The 14,172-nt window shown below is 44.0% G+C and overlaps 1 protein-coding gene across 1 annotated transcript in view; it reads right to left on the bottom strand.

Annotated features, from left to right (window-relative positions):
• The window catches only part of PPP1R14C (protein phosphatase 1 regulatory inhibitor subunit 14C), a 50,197-nt gene extending 41,398 nt beyond the window's left edge, over positions 1-8,799 (bottom strand). The window contains exon 1 of the mRNA XM_041469969.1: positions 8,397-8,799. Coding sequence (XP_041325903.1) covers positions 8,397-8,684 — 288 coding nt within the window. The 5' untranslated portion in view covers positions 8,685-8,799. The remainder of the gene's footprint in view (positions 1-8,396) is intronic.
• Positions 8,800-14,172: the final 5,373 nt, after the last annotated feature.

Raw genomic sequence — 14,172 nt, 5'->3', positions numbered from 1 at the left:
GATGGGAAAGATTCTAGTGTCTAAAGGATTTAAAAGTAATATTTTAATACATAAAATAATGTGGAAAGAAACATCACATAACCAAGTTACTCTGTTAAAAAAATATATTAAATGCAAAGAGCTTATCTGCAAATAAGAAGGCAGACCATGTGACCTAGGAGATCCTTCCCAGTTCTGTGTTCTGGAAAGTAATCGTATTAAGACAGTCTGGTAAGAGGATTTTCATTAGGCATTGATTGTGCCATCATTTGCACTTTATGAAGTCAAACACAGAGGACTGAAGTGTGTGTGATCCTCTTGTTGGCAGCATATTTGGAATGCTGAACTCTTCTGAGTTACCACTGGAAGTGTCACTTCTAGACTGGCACCACTACACACACCAGCCATTGACTTACTTATCATTATGCCTCTCAATTAATACTACCTTCTATACTACCTTTGCTTTACAGGCTGAACAGTATTGCACTGAATTAATGATCTGCAAGTGTTCCAATAATTAAAGACCTATAGTAACATGTTATGATGTTTCTCTATATTTAGATCCACTAGATCTATGCTACTGATAAATAATCACATGGATTGAAAATACACAAGATGCCTTCTGGGGCTGCAATCTGTGTGTTCCCTGAAAATAATTTAAGATGCCATGCTGAACTGGTTCCTAGAATAGATATCATGCTTCCAGGGTGGGAGGGAATGGTGGGGAGGGGAGGTAACAGTTCTGCTAATGAAATGTGATCCTCAGAATTAAATACTTATCACTTCAAAGAAGATTTGATTTGTTTCAGTGTGTACCTCTGCCCAAACAATTCCTTATTCCAAGAAGATCTTTAACAGGCTAAATTTATTCTATCCTTTGAAATAAAGTTGTACTGCTGCTGTAGGGACTGCATACAATTAAGATTTTATACCCCTTCTCCAGCATTAATAAGCTCTAGAAATCTTGACTTCCATAATTCCATGTGTCACATGGGAGAACAGCAAAAGAAGCTGCTAATGTTTTACAACAGGCAGCCAAAAGTTGCAGTGACAAAGATGGATGGCCATGTCTAACCTACTCAATTTGTGCTGTCAAATAGAAGTTTCTGGAGTTAGATGTAAGGCAGGGAAAAATGAGATCTTGGCTTGTGAATACTGCAGGCAAGACACAAGACTGGAAGAATGTATTGATATTGCTGCTGCTGCTTTATCACCTGTAGTGACAAGAGACAAGGGAACCATAATTCAGACTGAATCAGGTTAGAGATGGGATAGCTTTTTTTCCCCCCATTGGTATCTCCTGCACTGTCAGAATATTATGTAAAGTATGTACACATTATGTACAGTAGTATGCTCTTCAAACCACATAGGTTTTTTTGGTTGGGTTTTAAATCCCGTTACAGTGTTTTTAAAGTGGCTGATAACCTGTTTTAAAGGGAGAATTATGAGAATGCAACCAGGAGCTCAGCCAGTCTTTGCAAGGTATGAATCAAAAGAGAATGAGTTTAGGGTGGTCATGAGAGTCAGCTATCACACTACTTGTTCCAGCTGAAGTAAGACTTAATTTCACATCTTTTTATTTACAGTCAAGACCTATTTAGAAATATTCCCTATGCCTTATAAGAGGAGTCAAACATTCCATGAAATAGGTATTTTCCTCATTTAAACAGGGTTATTTTTGTTTCAGGCATTTGCTTTGACAGCACAGGTTAGATCAGCTAATGCAAAGAATAAGGAGAGACTGTCATAACACAGGGTTACAAGGAACCAACAGTGCACAAGTCAGCCCAGCACCTTCAACAAAGCACAATATAACCTGCTGTCAGCTATCTGGGGATGGATCATCCATGTTGTAGTTTAATTGTGCTACAAGTACAGACACATCCAAGCTACACTCAAGTCCAAAAGCAATATAATGAATTTTTGCTATAAACCTGAATGACTAAAAGTTGTAGATTAATGACCAGTTCCCCCTCTTCCCCTTCAGCTGTACAGTCACTGCATGATTTGTAGCAGACTACCTTTTTTTTATCCACAGTTTTTCCATTGTATCCACATTCTCCCACCCACCCCCTCTTTTGCTTTGTTACCCTGGATAATCAAGTACCGGCTCTATGTAAAACAATTTGCCTAAAGGCACAAGAGTCTTGGTAGCCACAAAGATTGGAAGCTACTGTTAATAAGAAGTACAATTATAAAATCTGAAGTGATGTAAGCAATCAATTATTTATTCACCTTGTTATAAAACAACCACACCTACTGCTTCAGCAAAGCAACCAGTTGAATCTTGAACAGAGAGGAAAAGGACAAAAAAATTGCTATGAATAGCTGCTGAACAATAATCTGTGTTGTGAAGCTTTAAATTAGAAGTCAAGAATATTGCTGCTGATTCAGATAAAACAATGAACCATGACCAGCGCAGAAATGACATCTAGACTAAACAAAGATCAAATAGTAGAAAAAAATCATTTTCTTGCAATCATAGAAAGGTTTGGGTTGGAAGGGATCTTAATGCTCATCTAATTCCAATCCCCCTACCATCAGCAGGGACATCTTCCACTAGGCCAGCCACATCCAACTTCAACACTTCAAGGGATGCAAAGTTCACAACTTCTCTAGGCAACCTGTTCTAGTGCCTCATCACCATCACAGTGAAGACCCTCATCTAAGCCTGTCCTCTGTCAGTTTAAGGCCATTCCACCCTGTCCTCTCACTACACACCCCTCTCAAGCTGTCTTGCCAGCCCTCTCTAAGTCTCCCTGAAGTCTTCTCTTCTCCCGGTGGAAGAATCCCAACTCTTGGCCTTCACAGGAGAGGTGCTGCAGCCCCCAGTCATCTTTGTGGCCATCCTCTGGACTCCCTCCAACAGGTCCCTGTCCTTCGTATGCTAGGGGCCCCAGAGTTGGATGCAGTACTCCAGGTGGGGTCTCACAAGAGTGAAGCAAATGCTGAAGAACTGTCTCCCTTGATCTGCTGGCCATGCTGCTTTTAATGTGGCCCAGGATGCAATTGGCTTTCAGGGCTGCAAGTGCACACTGCCAGCTCATGTTGAGGTTCTTGTCAACCAACACCCCAAGTTTTCTGCTCAGGGCTGCTTTCAATCTATTCTCCACCCCACTTGCATTTGTGGTTAGGACTGCTTTGACCCATGTGCAGAACCTTGTACCTGACTGTGATGAACTTCTCTCCTCGAATTCCTTTGCACTGTTGTACACATTTTGCATGCAAAAAGAAGGCAAGTGCAGTAGCTGAACAGTGGTACATTTCCTACTAGAGTAGGGTCTTTAGAACTTAAGGCAAGATCTTAAGTTCATTTAGAAACAAAAGGTTCTGGCTTTATCACAGTCAGGTGTTTGCTACCCTTACAGATCCTTAAGCCCACTCCTCCAAAAAGTACTGCATGCATTTTACAAGGTTTGTTTTAAGACAACATGCATTTCTTAGGCTTCCCATTTTCTGCTCTTGGGATTCAAATGCCTTTCTGTGGCTGCTACATGATAAAATAAGCCTTTGCTACACCTGTCTTGCCTGTGTCCTTTACAGGTCTCTGATCACAGCAACTCTTCAGCTGACACAAGTATGTTGTACAGTATCCCTTGCCTCAAGAGAGGACACGAAAGTTTGTGCTGTAGAACATGGAGATCTGTAAGAGCTGTCCAAAATAAATAATCCAAATAAATTTCTAAGCACCTTGGTGGACCTACACGTTCTTTACTCCAATGCATCTGAACTGTAAAACTCAATCTCCCGAAGAAAGAAATCCTTCATTATGCCTCCTACTAACTTGCATCTTTTTAAAGGAGTGACACTCTCTCTAGTTCTCAGAGCCTTCTCGGCCGCTTTCCACCTTCTAATCCATGGAGAAAGGAATCCACATGCAATTACCATCTCTGAGATCTTAGTCTAAGTTAGAAGTCTATTCAAAGAGTGAGACTGTAGGCAAAAGTTGGTTTCTGTAGCATTTTGCTCAGTGGATTTTCTTACCAAATGCCTTTCTGAGAAATGAATAATGAATTTCAAACATTACCTCACCAGAGCCTGAGGCATAAGTAGTACCTGATCATACCATCAGGTCCACATCACCACATGGCAGCCTTAGCAGCATGCTGACCAGGCTGTTTTGGAAAAGACAGAGTGTGTGGAGGGAAATGTTAGCATATCCCAGCAGCTTCAGGAAGACAGACAAAGAGGGTGCTCTCCAGCTCTGCAGTCACTGAGCAACCAGGCAAAGGGAGCTCTTGATCTGTGCAGGACTGAGTTAAACTGCTCCTTTCCCTCCCATACTCCACTGCCAACATGAAATCCCCGACTCTTTTCAGTGCTTCATGCCACTCTTGTCATTGCAGTATCTGTACCAGAAGATGGAAGAAAATCTTACACATAACAATTCTCAGTCTGACTTGGATTTGTACTCTTAAAGGAAATGCCTGAAGGGCCTTTATGGGCATCTCTTCCAACTGTATTTTATTGTACAGTGAATTTTTAAACAATCTCAGGGTATTTCCATTCCTGGAATGGAAAAATAATAGGCTTGGACATAATGCTCTGGCACTTCCAGACCAACATCATGTGCCCTGCCAAGCACTGACTTCCATACATCACTAGACATACTCTAATAAAATAATTGATTACTCAGCTAAGCTCAACAATATCTCAGAATGCAAGTCTTATATTAAGCTTTTTAGAGTGCAAAGTCTAGGGGCTCATTTGATTTGCACATGTAAATCTCTACATTAAAAAATATTCAGCAACAAATCCAAAGCACAAGCAAAACCTTTCTTCATTATTGTGCAAAAATCTGTGTGCCACTTATAGCAAATGCTATCATCCTGGACAGGCAGGACCCCAGAGCACAGAAAGTCACCTGCAAAATTGGATGGTTTCTGGGGACAAGTCCAGTGGTCTCTTTTTTTCATATACAAAGTCATACAAGTTTGGCAGGTGCACACAACATAGATCATACATCTGGAAAACTGGTCTGTCACCACTTTCATGCTGAACTACAAGTTGCAAACCATCAGGGAATGAATAGTGATGATGTAAGTAGTTCTGTGCAGCATTATTTTGCAATTCTTGACCAATAATGGACTTAGCCCAAAACACAAAGCATCTGTGGAGAAACTATTTTTAGTACCAAGATACCTATTAAAAGTCATCACTGAAGCCAGTTCAAGTCCTGCAATTAAGGCATTGCATTTTCAATGTACTAACCTGCAATTATAACCTCAGTTTCAGCATTCACAGAAACCAGAACAAACAGGTTACATACATATATATATATATATTTTTTTTTTTTATGAAGCAGTCCCAGAAGCAGACAGCCAGACCAATACTCACCTGAAGCACCTGACCTGAGTACGTTAGCCTGGCAGGTTCTGGTGCCAAGCAAATCCTGCTTAAGTCTCCCTGGTCCTATTAAAGCTTTCTACCTTGATAACCTTTACCATTCAGGTAAAGGGTCTTTTATCCCTAGAGTCTGCATCATGTGGAAGTAACCTTTCTAAAGCTAATCTCTGTGTCATATTACTGAGGTATGCATTAAAAATAGTCTCAAATAGCTCCTTCTAAGTCACACTCCCGACACCATTATATTGCTTGGCATCCAATTTTTAAAACTAAAAATGTACCAGTAGAGACAACATCCACTAGAAAAAGAACACAAACAAACCTGTCTCGTTATTTCCCAACCTCATCTCCTAAACTTTGTCGCCATGCCAAGACAGGCTTATAGCTGACTTAACTTGCAAGTACTTGAGAGACTATGAGTACATGTTTAGTTTTGAATAAAGGGAATCTTTCTGCAAGTATCCACTTACTGATGAATCTCAGCATAATAGCAAACATTATTTAAATGGAAAACAGTGAGCAGGCTCTACATTTATGCAGTCTAACAAAGAGACATGCAAGTCTTCTTACAGACTTTCAGTGTACCACACTGGAAGCACCCTCTACTTATTTCTGCTCTTCCCAGAAATGAAGTGCACTGCTCCTTAGAAATAGAGCTCTGAATCAGAATAGCAATGAAACACTGACATTGGTTAGCTCTTCCAGGATTAAAAATTCAATGGCTATTTCTGAGAACCTGGAAGATTTTAGATCGTTACAGAATTTAAATGTCATTGCATTGGGAAGTTATTGTAGATCTTCCATAGAAGTTGAAGTGAGCAATTCCCAACCCCCTCCCAACCTGCCCTCAGACAGGGTTATTAACTGTCTGCATAGGTGATTAAATTTCAGCCTGAGAGCTACATCTCTAAGCCTAGAAGTAATTCAAGCAGATTCAAGCAAAGCATCTTGCATTAAATTGCTATTGTCTTTAATCACTACACTCATCATACATCTTCAACTTTATTCTGATAACATATTAATAGCTTGACCTTTTCACTACCATCATCTGTGCTGACTCTGGATAATAGCAAAGAAGAGCAGAAAATGACTTAAATATTTTGCCCTTGGCCTTCAAATCTAAAAACATTTTGTTCTGTTATGCTAAACCACTTTTCCCCCTAAAAGTCACCTCAGAAACCAAACCATCTAACAAATTATTTTTATTCAGCTATATATGGTCTCCACCTTAATGGAGACATTCTAAAGCATACATCCTTCCACTTTAGTTGGAAGCAACAACTATAGCAAGGAAAAGAATGAATTATTTTCCTCCAACAAGCCTGTGATTTGAACACTGTGAAGAGCAGCAACAATTCCATTGGGCTTTGGTCCTGTATACCACATCCTCTCTTATGAACAGAACAAGTTCACCTGCACGTCAAAAGCACACAGCCCAAACAGGCCTGGTGCTTTTGAACAGTGAGAGTCAAACCAGAGGACAGATCCAGCAGGCCAGACACTAACTACATTATCAGCTTACACAGGCACAGAATCATCAGTTCACACAAACGACTGTAAACACTTCTGGCCTCAGAAAAACCCTCACAGCCTACAGGCTATGGGGCCAAACAAGTCATGAGACTGGAGAGGCAAGTCACACCAAGACAAAGACTAAGAACTGCTTATTTTTATTATTTTTAACTGGAGTTTCCATTTGTATCTTTCCTTCCCACAGCTCATAGATGTGTGTTGAGGAGGTTTAACTTGACATGCACATTTCTTATGTATCATTCTAACAAATCTGCCAATAAATCACTTTTGAGATTAAAGGAGTTTCTTTAAACATTTGTATTACGTGTGTGCTGATATTCCATCCAGGTTATTTATATTTTCACATCCACACCTTAAGGACTGTCAAGCTCTTGTCTTCCTAGCTCCAGCATGCTCAGGAGTGAGATGCTGGCTCCTGGACATGCTAGCTGCAAAATTCACATCTGGCTTCAACAAATCTCACTTCAGAAGTCTCTAACAAAAGTGAATTAGACGACTGATGGGAAAAGTATGTGTGAACCTCAGTTTAGCGTTAACGTTTTGGTAAGAGTAAATACCTGAAGTGGAAGGAAGATACGATCCATTGGGGATTAGAAGGTTTACAACATCGTTATCTCCACAAGGAAGACAACAGTTGCCATTTCTTTGAACAATCTTGAAACATCCTCCTGCTCATCTGCCCTCTACAAAAGAGAATTCATTCTGGCAACACTCGCTCTTTGCCCAGAGTAACAGAAAAACACATTTGATACGTACAAATCACGTACATACAAGCCCCAGCGTTTTCGATTCTCGTCCTAATGACCTCCGAATTGCTCACTAAGATTTCCTGGCCAGTATCTTCCCCGCTCCTGTAGGTCGGGATAACGCAAAACCACGATCCAGAGGGGACCGTACCCGCACCGGAGTCTTTCCTCTCCAACAGCCGCCTCCGCACAGCCCCCGCGCAGGTCCCGCTCCCTCCTGCTGCTGTGCCCAGCACACCGCTCTGCCCTCCGACCGCCGAGCTCCCGGCGCCGGGCCAGATCGCGTCTAACGGAGACCGACGCCCGCCCAGCCCGTGGAAGGCGCCTCGGAGCCCCGGTCCGCCCTGCCCCGGAAGGCTACGGGGACAGCGGCTCCCGGCCACCACAGCCGCGGGCGAACCTCCTGGCATTCCCGGACCTGCCGCAGCCGCCGGGCCCCCCCGAGGAAAAGCACCCTTCCATGCCCGGCCGTGCGGCAGCCACCGCCCGTCCCCAAAGGGCGGTCCCCTCTTATTCACCTCGGGAGGGCACGGGGGACACCCTGTCGATAGGACATGGGGCACCTTTTACCATTCCCTGAGCCGAGGCACCACTGGGGCGCGGGGCAGCGGCAGGGTGGAGGCGGTGGACCGGGAATGTCATTTGGAGGTGGCGGTGACAGTGCTCCCCTGCCCACCGCCGAAATGCGACTCGGGGCAGGAGGAGGATGTCGGGGGCGAGGGACGCGGCGGCGGGCGAGGGGACTGAGGCGACAGCGACCGCGCCGGGGACCCCGCGACCCCGGCCCCGCACCTCGCAGCCGTAGAGCTGCCCCAGCTGCTCCACGATCCACTCCTCCAGCACCAGCCGCTTCCGCAGCTCCTTCCGATCGTATTTCACCGTCACTTTTCCTTGCTGGTGGCGCCGCTGCTGGACCTGCACCACGGCCGCCGCTGCCGACACCGAGTCCTCCCGGGAGGAGCTGCCGGAGGAGCCGCCGCTCCCGCCGCCGCCACGGGGGCTCTGGAAGAAAACGCGGTTCCCGCCGCCTCCGCCCGCTGCTGCCGCCGCCGCCTCGCTGCCCCCGGTCGCCACCGACATGCTCCGCTCCGCCGCGGCTCCCGCCGAGCCGAAAGGCGCCCGCCGCCGCTACCGCCGGGCCGCAGCAGCCGCCGCTTACGCGTGTGCTCCGCTCCCCCGCACCTGCCGCTTAAAGCCTCGCATGGCTCGGCGGCGCAGCGGCCCCGCCGCCGGGGGTGGGTCCGGACCGGCTGGGCGGGGACAGAGGAGGGGCTCAGAGCGGCTCGGCTCGGCGCGACTCGACACGGGTCGCGGTGGCACAGCGCAGCACGGTCGGAGCGGCTCGGCGCGGCAGAGCACAGCGTGCCCGGCGTCAGCAGCTTGGAGCGGAGCGTGGAGCACCCCCAGAGTGCCGCGGGGCTGCCCGGTGCCGGCCAGGCACCGGCGGCCGCTCCTCGGCGGAGGCGGCTGTGCCCACGGCAGGGCGCTCCCGGGGAGCATACGCTCGCTGGGTGGTTTATGACTTGGTTTTTTTTTTTTTTTTTCTCTAAGGAAATGCAGTATTGCCCCGTCACGCACGCTACGTTTATATGCATTGCATACCTGCAGCACTAAAACGCTGAATGCGATAGTTTTCTTCTCTTCGTGGTTTGTGTGGGCATGGGTGCGCGTGAATGGTTTCAGGACAGTGAACCCCAAAAGCTGATATTTCAAGCTATCAGCAATCAGTGTAACAATTAGCCATGTGGAGATGGCTTTCTAAAACACCCAGGTTAGCATCAGTGCTTTCAGCCGCTTCTTGTCTCTCAGGAGATGCTGAGTGAAATCACTGATGGCCCATCCTACACATCAAAATGTGCCTATGACTGCAAGTAAGCAGCCAACATTGCACAGGTGGTGGTTAGGGATGCCAAACCATCCCCATTAGCAAAGAAGTTTGCCTGTGGCAAGGGGCAAAAGTCAACTTCTTGCATGTGCAGAGCTAGGACTGGAAGTGCTTGGTGTGCTTGGTGTCCCAAGTTTGGGTATGGCTGTGGGAACCATCTACTGTCCACACTGCCCTGGGGGTGAATGTCTTAAGTCAGCAGGGAGCAGAGGGGAAGGAGGCACGGACCACTGGCCACATCTGCCCGGGTGTTATCTGCCTCAGTCAGATCCTTGCTGCTGTTTGGCATGGCCATGTGGTAGCAGTGACATTTCAGCTTCTTCTGCTCTCAGCATGTGACACACCACTCAGAAAGAGGCTAGCATGAGGCATTTGAGCCTCATCAGGCTATTTAGGTAAAACACAGATTGTGCCGCTAAAGGGATCATGATCTGATAAAATCTTATTACTGGTCTGAAATGCTATGATAGCTTTTTGATTTTCATCTAAAGAAAGCACTAGTTTTTCAAAGCAAAGCATATGGAGTTAAGCTCCTTATCGGTGTGTGTGGACCACATGGTTTTCAGAGATACTGAGCAATTGCAACTAGGTACCAGTGTAGGTCACACTTGAAGCTTGGGCTGCAAGCAGAGCTTGAGAAAAATCATATCCCACAAATCTGAGTTTATGCAAGAAGTCTGCCCTATTCACAGGGCAGCCATTGCGCAAGTGATTATCAGCTTCCAGATGGGTAGTGCTGCCTGCCTGGCTTTTATAACTCTAGGCTTGTGTAAATGCAGTAGGAAAATGCCATCATCAACAACTTGTTCTTAGAGAAACCAAAAAGAATACAAAAGGGTTTTTGAAAGAGGGGAGTGGCTGTGTTTTAAACTTTTGTGTTTGGAGTGGCCTATAATTTGGGTCTACAGCTCTGCATGTCATGTTGGAAGTCGGGTGCTGACGTACTCAGCCACAAAACTTGAAACTTTCTTGTTCAGAGCAGGAACATTTTCATCTTTATGGACTGGATGTTTACATTTGCTGGAAAAAATTGATTAACATGAAATTTTGCTTAAGAGGCTTTTAAAAGTCATATTGAGCATCATACTTGGGATATATTCTATGAGATATAAAGTAGGAATACCTAAACTTTCACCATAATAGGATGTTTTCTGGAGCCAAAAGAACACTGAGGTGTTCCATGCTGGACCTAAGCTGACTAGAAAATACTGAGCTTTCTCTTCTCTGCTGTAGCAAATATCAGGTGAACAGATGGCTAAAATATTTTCTTTGAGTGTGAGAATCCAAGAGGTCTCAGCTGAAGGACTTTTCTGATACTAACAGGATATTGTAATCACTGCAGACATTTAAAATCTGGTACCCGCTATTCAAATAACACTTCCACAACACTCTGAAAGTGGAAAATGAGATACTGGTGATTAAAAAGCATGTCCTCAGAGGTTATAATTTCAAAGTTACAATTCTAACATAATGCATAGGGCTTGGTAAATGTGGGTGGATGAGAAACTGGTAGAACTGCCAGCATTGTCATGAGGCAGTTTTATGTGCCATTGGTTTTTCATTCAGTTTTTAAAGTGAGTGCATTCCTCAGGAAGCCAGAGCAAAAACTGCTGCCAAGAATCTTTTCTGCAGTGATTTTGCTTTATTTGAAAGAATGAACTAGTTGTTTAAAAGTCAAAGTTGAGCAAAAACGTTTAGATCTGCTAATATCCTGGGAATGAGCAATGCAGTACAGTGTGGGCACAAGCTCTACTTTACTCCTGAGTGGCTGGAGGCATATGAGAGCATTTCTTGGAGAGAGAATTTTCCTCACAAATACTTCTCTGTACCACAACGGAACCATTAATGGTTACACCCATAACAAATACAAGAGTGAATGTGGTAGGGGAAAGACAATCCTTCCCAAAACTTCAGCCTTAGTTTTAGACCTGCCTTAGGGAATGAATTCAGTGCATAAGAGCTTAAGCTTCATAGATGAGGTTTTTTCAGCAGCTGAATCAAAATCACAGTGCAGCATTTAGTCTAATGCTAATGGTTGATCAATAAAGCCAAAGGGGAGATAAAATACTACACTTCTGAAATATTGTGTTCTTTCAGTATGATCATGTCTAGATCTCTCTCACAAGAGCATTGTATCAGGTGACAGGATAAGTAAAGAACAGACAACATGAAATAGGAAACACCAAAGGCAGAGGAACACTTGCATAATCTGCACTTCCTTATGTTTCTTTCCCAAAGAGTGGATGTGGGGATCTCTTGTGAATGTAAGCAACATGAGGTTGTATCCACTTCTCATGTGTATATTGTACAGTCCTAATCTGTTTTGCAGCCAAAGAAAATAATACAGAACATATGGACTAATTTTTCAGGAGGCTTAGGCAGTGACCCTTAGGGATTCAAGGCCCTGAGCATTAATTACCTTTTCACCTTCAGTAACCCTCTATGACAGCACATCTATTCTCTTCCTAAACAATTGATATTTCCCATCAGTGCTGGCCACAAATGTCAGCATAGACTCATTTATGTACCTAAGAGGTTCTTCTCCAGGCAAGCTTGTTTGGCATGGCCATGTTTAGGAAATTAACTTTAGATTTGTTATCTCCAGTGATAGTCTGAATACCCATTTTCCTATGCTGTCAAATACTACAATGGCCAAAACCAAGACCTCTTTTGTAATGCTGCTCTCCACAGGTTTTCCTTCCCCAGAGGTTGCTCAAAGGAAGGACCCCTGCAGCTTGTGTCTTCTCCATGGCTTTCCATTGTTTCATAGCAACTTCTCTTATGTTTTTCCATGTTTTTTTCTGAACAACTTTGGAAATGATAGTTGCTGGATTCTGAAATAAACCAGTATGTGTAATGAAATATTTTTTGAAGCATTTTTTATTTTCCTGAGGCATTTGTCTTTCAGGGATTCATGTGAATTTAGTTCTGGTGCTTTCTACCTCACATGATGAGGTATTTATGAAGAAATTAAGAGCTGAGTGAAAGACTCATAGCTGGAGATTTTCAGCAACCCAGAATTGTTTAAAACCGCAAAGTACACACCAGTTGGTGATTTTATTTCCTTATTGAAATGTACATTTGTGTTACATGTTCTCAGAATCATAGGAGTCATTTCATGCTTGTATTCCTTGGCTTGTTAACAAAATACTCAAGAGTTGCCAGGGAATCTTCTAGGTGTGTAATGATAGACTCCATTATTTTTGCAAGGCCAGACAGTTTTTGCCTGCTAGCTAACTCTGCCTTTCAAAAGCTCTTTGTGGCATCTTGTTGGTGAGCTGTGAGACTTCGCTCCAGGCTCACCAGTGAGATTCTCTGTTGCAGGGCTTCTCTTTTGCATGATTACTGGAAGCTTCCATCAACCAGATAGTCTGTCTTGTGCCTGGTGATGGCATCTGAGGAGCCTGAAGCCACTATCCTGAGTTAATTGATGTGTAAGAAAAGTGTATGTTTGTGCAAGAAAAGTGTTTCATCTGTGAGGAGCCTTGGCATCCCGTTCAGCTGGGAGGAGGTCTCACCTCTGTGGCGTGGGTGCTTGGGTCATGGTTGAGCATTGCCTTGCCTGGATCAGTGTTGCCATCCTCCTCATCAGTAAGCCTCATCATCACTTCAGGGGGATCCTACCATACTTCATAAACCACTCCAGAACTAAGTTTTGCTTTCATCACAGCAGTACCCCATGTGTGTCAGACTGTGCGTAAGTGTCATTTTTGAGTCTCCTATTTGAATTTAGCTTGGGGCTATGAGCTGCTAATGGGCTCTGTGTCTCTAAGTGATTTCCTACTTTGCATGTCCTAATTAATGCCCCTCCCTCTGACTGATAACTTTCTTGTCTTTCCAGATATATTATTATTTTGTTTTCATTTATGATTGCTTTTCATCTGTTTGTAATATTGATGTTCCATAATCCAAAGACACTGTGTTTGTGTCAATCTATCACTCTCAGCACTGCTGACTTTTTGTTCTTGCTCATCATCCTTTTGATGCTCCAAACCCCTACTTTTTTGGCCTGTTTTGCCTTTATTACAAAGCTCATCACAGTCTGGCTCATACAAATGTTTGTTACCAAGGGCTGTTTTGTCCTTTGTTCTTCCTTCTGAAGAGAACAGTGGCTCATTGCTCAATCTGCTGCTGTTTTACCTGTGGTAAAAACAGTAAGTCTAATAATATAGTAACAGTAACAGTAAGTCAGATAAAATAATGGCACAAAGCAAATATTTGTTATATTGAAGTGTTTGCTCTGGTCCCTTTTGCTTATAATCTTATCTGTTTATCGCTTGAGATTGTGATAATGAAACTTTGGAAGATTTGGATTTCAGGAGGAGAGTGTTTGATATGCTTAAGTTGCACTGGCGAAGATACACTCAGGTACAAGGTAAAAGTGCTACATGAGAGAGAAAAAATAGAGGGAAAAATAAATTTCCACACATGCACTCATTATTTCCTACAAAATGTGCACAATGATAATTTCTTCCTGTCTCTGAGCAGAGATCCAAGCATGTGATTGTATGTGACTGTAGCCTCACTTCTTCCCTACACCAGCAGTGGCTAGACACCACAATGCCCTGAATCTGCCAGTGGTGGCTATATCTCTGTTCCTCCAAACTCTCACCTTACTCACTTGGTGCAGGGCCACAAGATACACCTCTCTAGCTGCTTCCAGACAAGAAGACTCATTAGGAA

This window comes from Pyrgilauda ruficollis, unplaced genomic scaffold, assembly GCF_017590135.1.
Source record: "Pyrgilauda ruficollis isolate IOZ18807 unplaced genomic scaffold, ASM1759013v1 scaffold24, whole genome shotgun sequence".
Taxonomy (NCBI): Eukaryota; Metazoa; Chordata; class Aves; order Passeriformes; family Passeridae; genus Pyrgilauda; species Pyrgilauda ruficollis.
The sequence above is the reverse complement of the archived record's forward strand: the minus strand, read 5'-3'. Positions and strand labels throughout refer to the sequence as shown.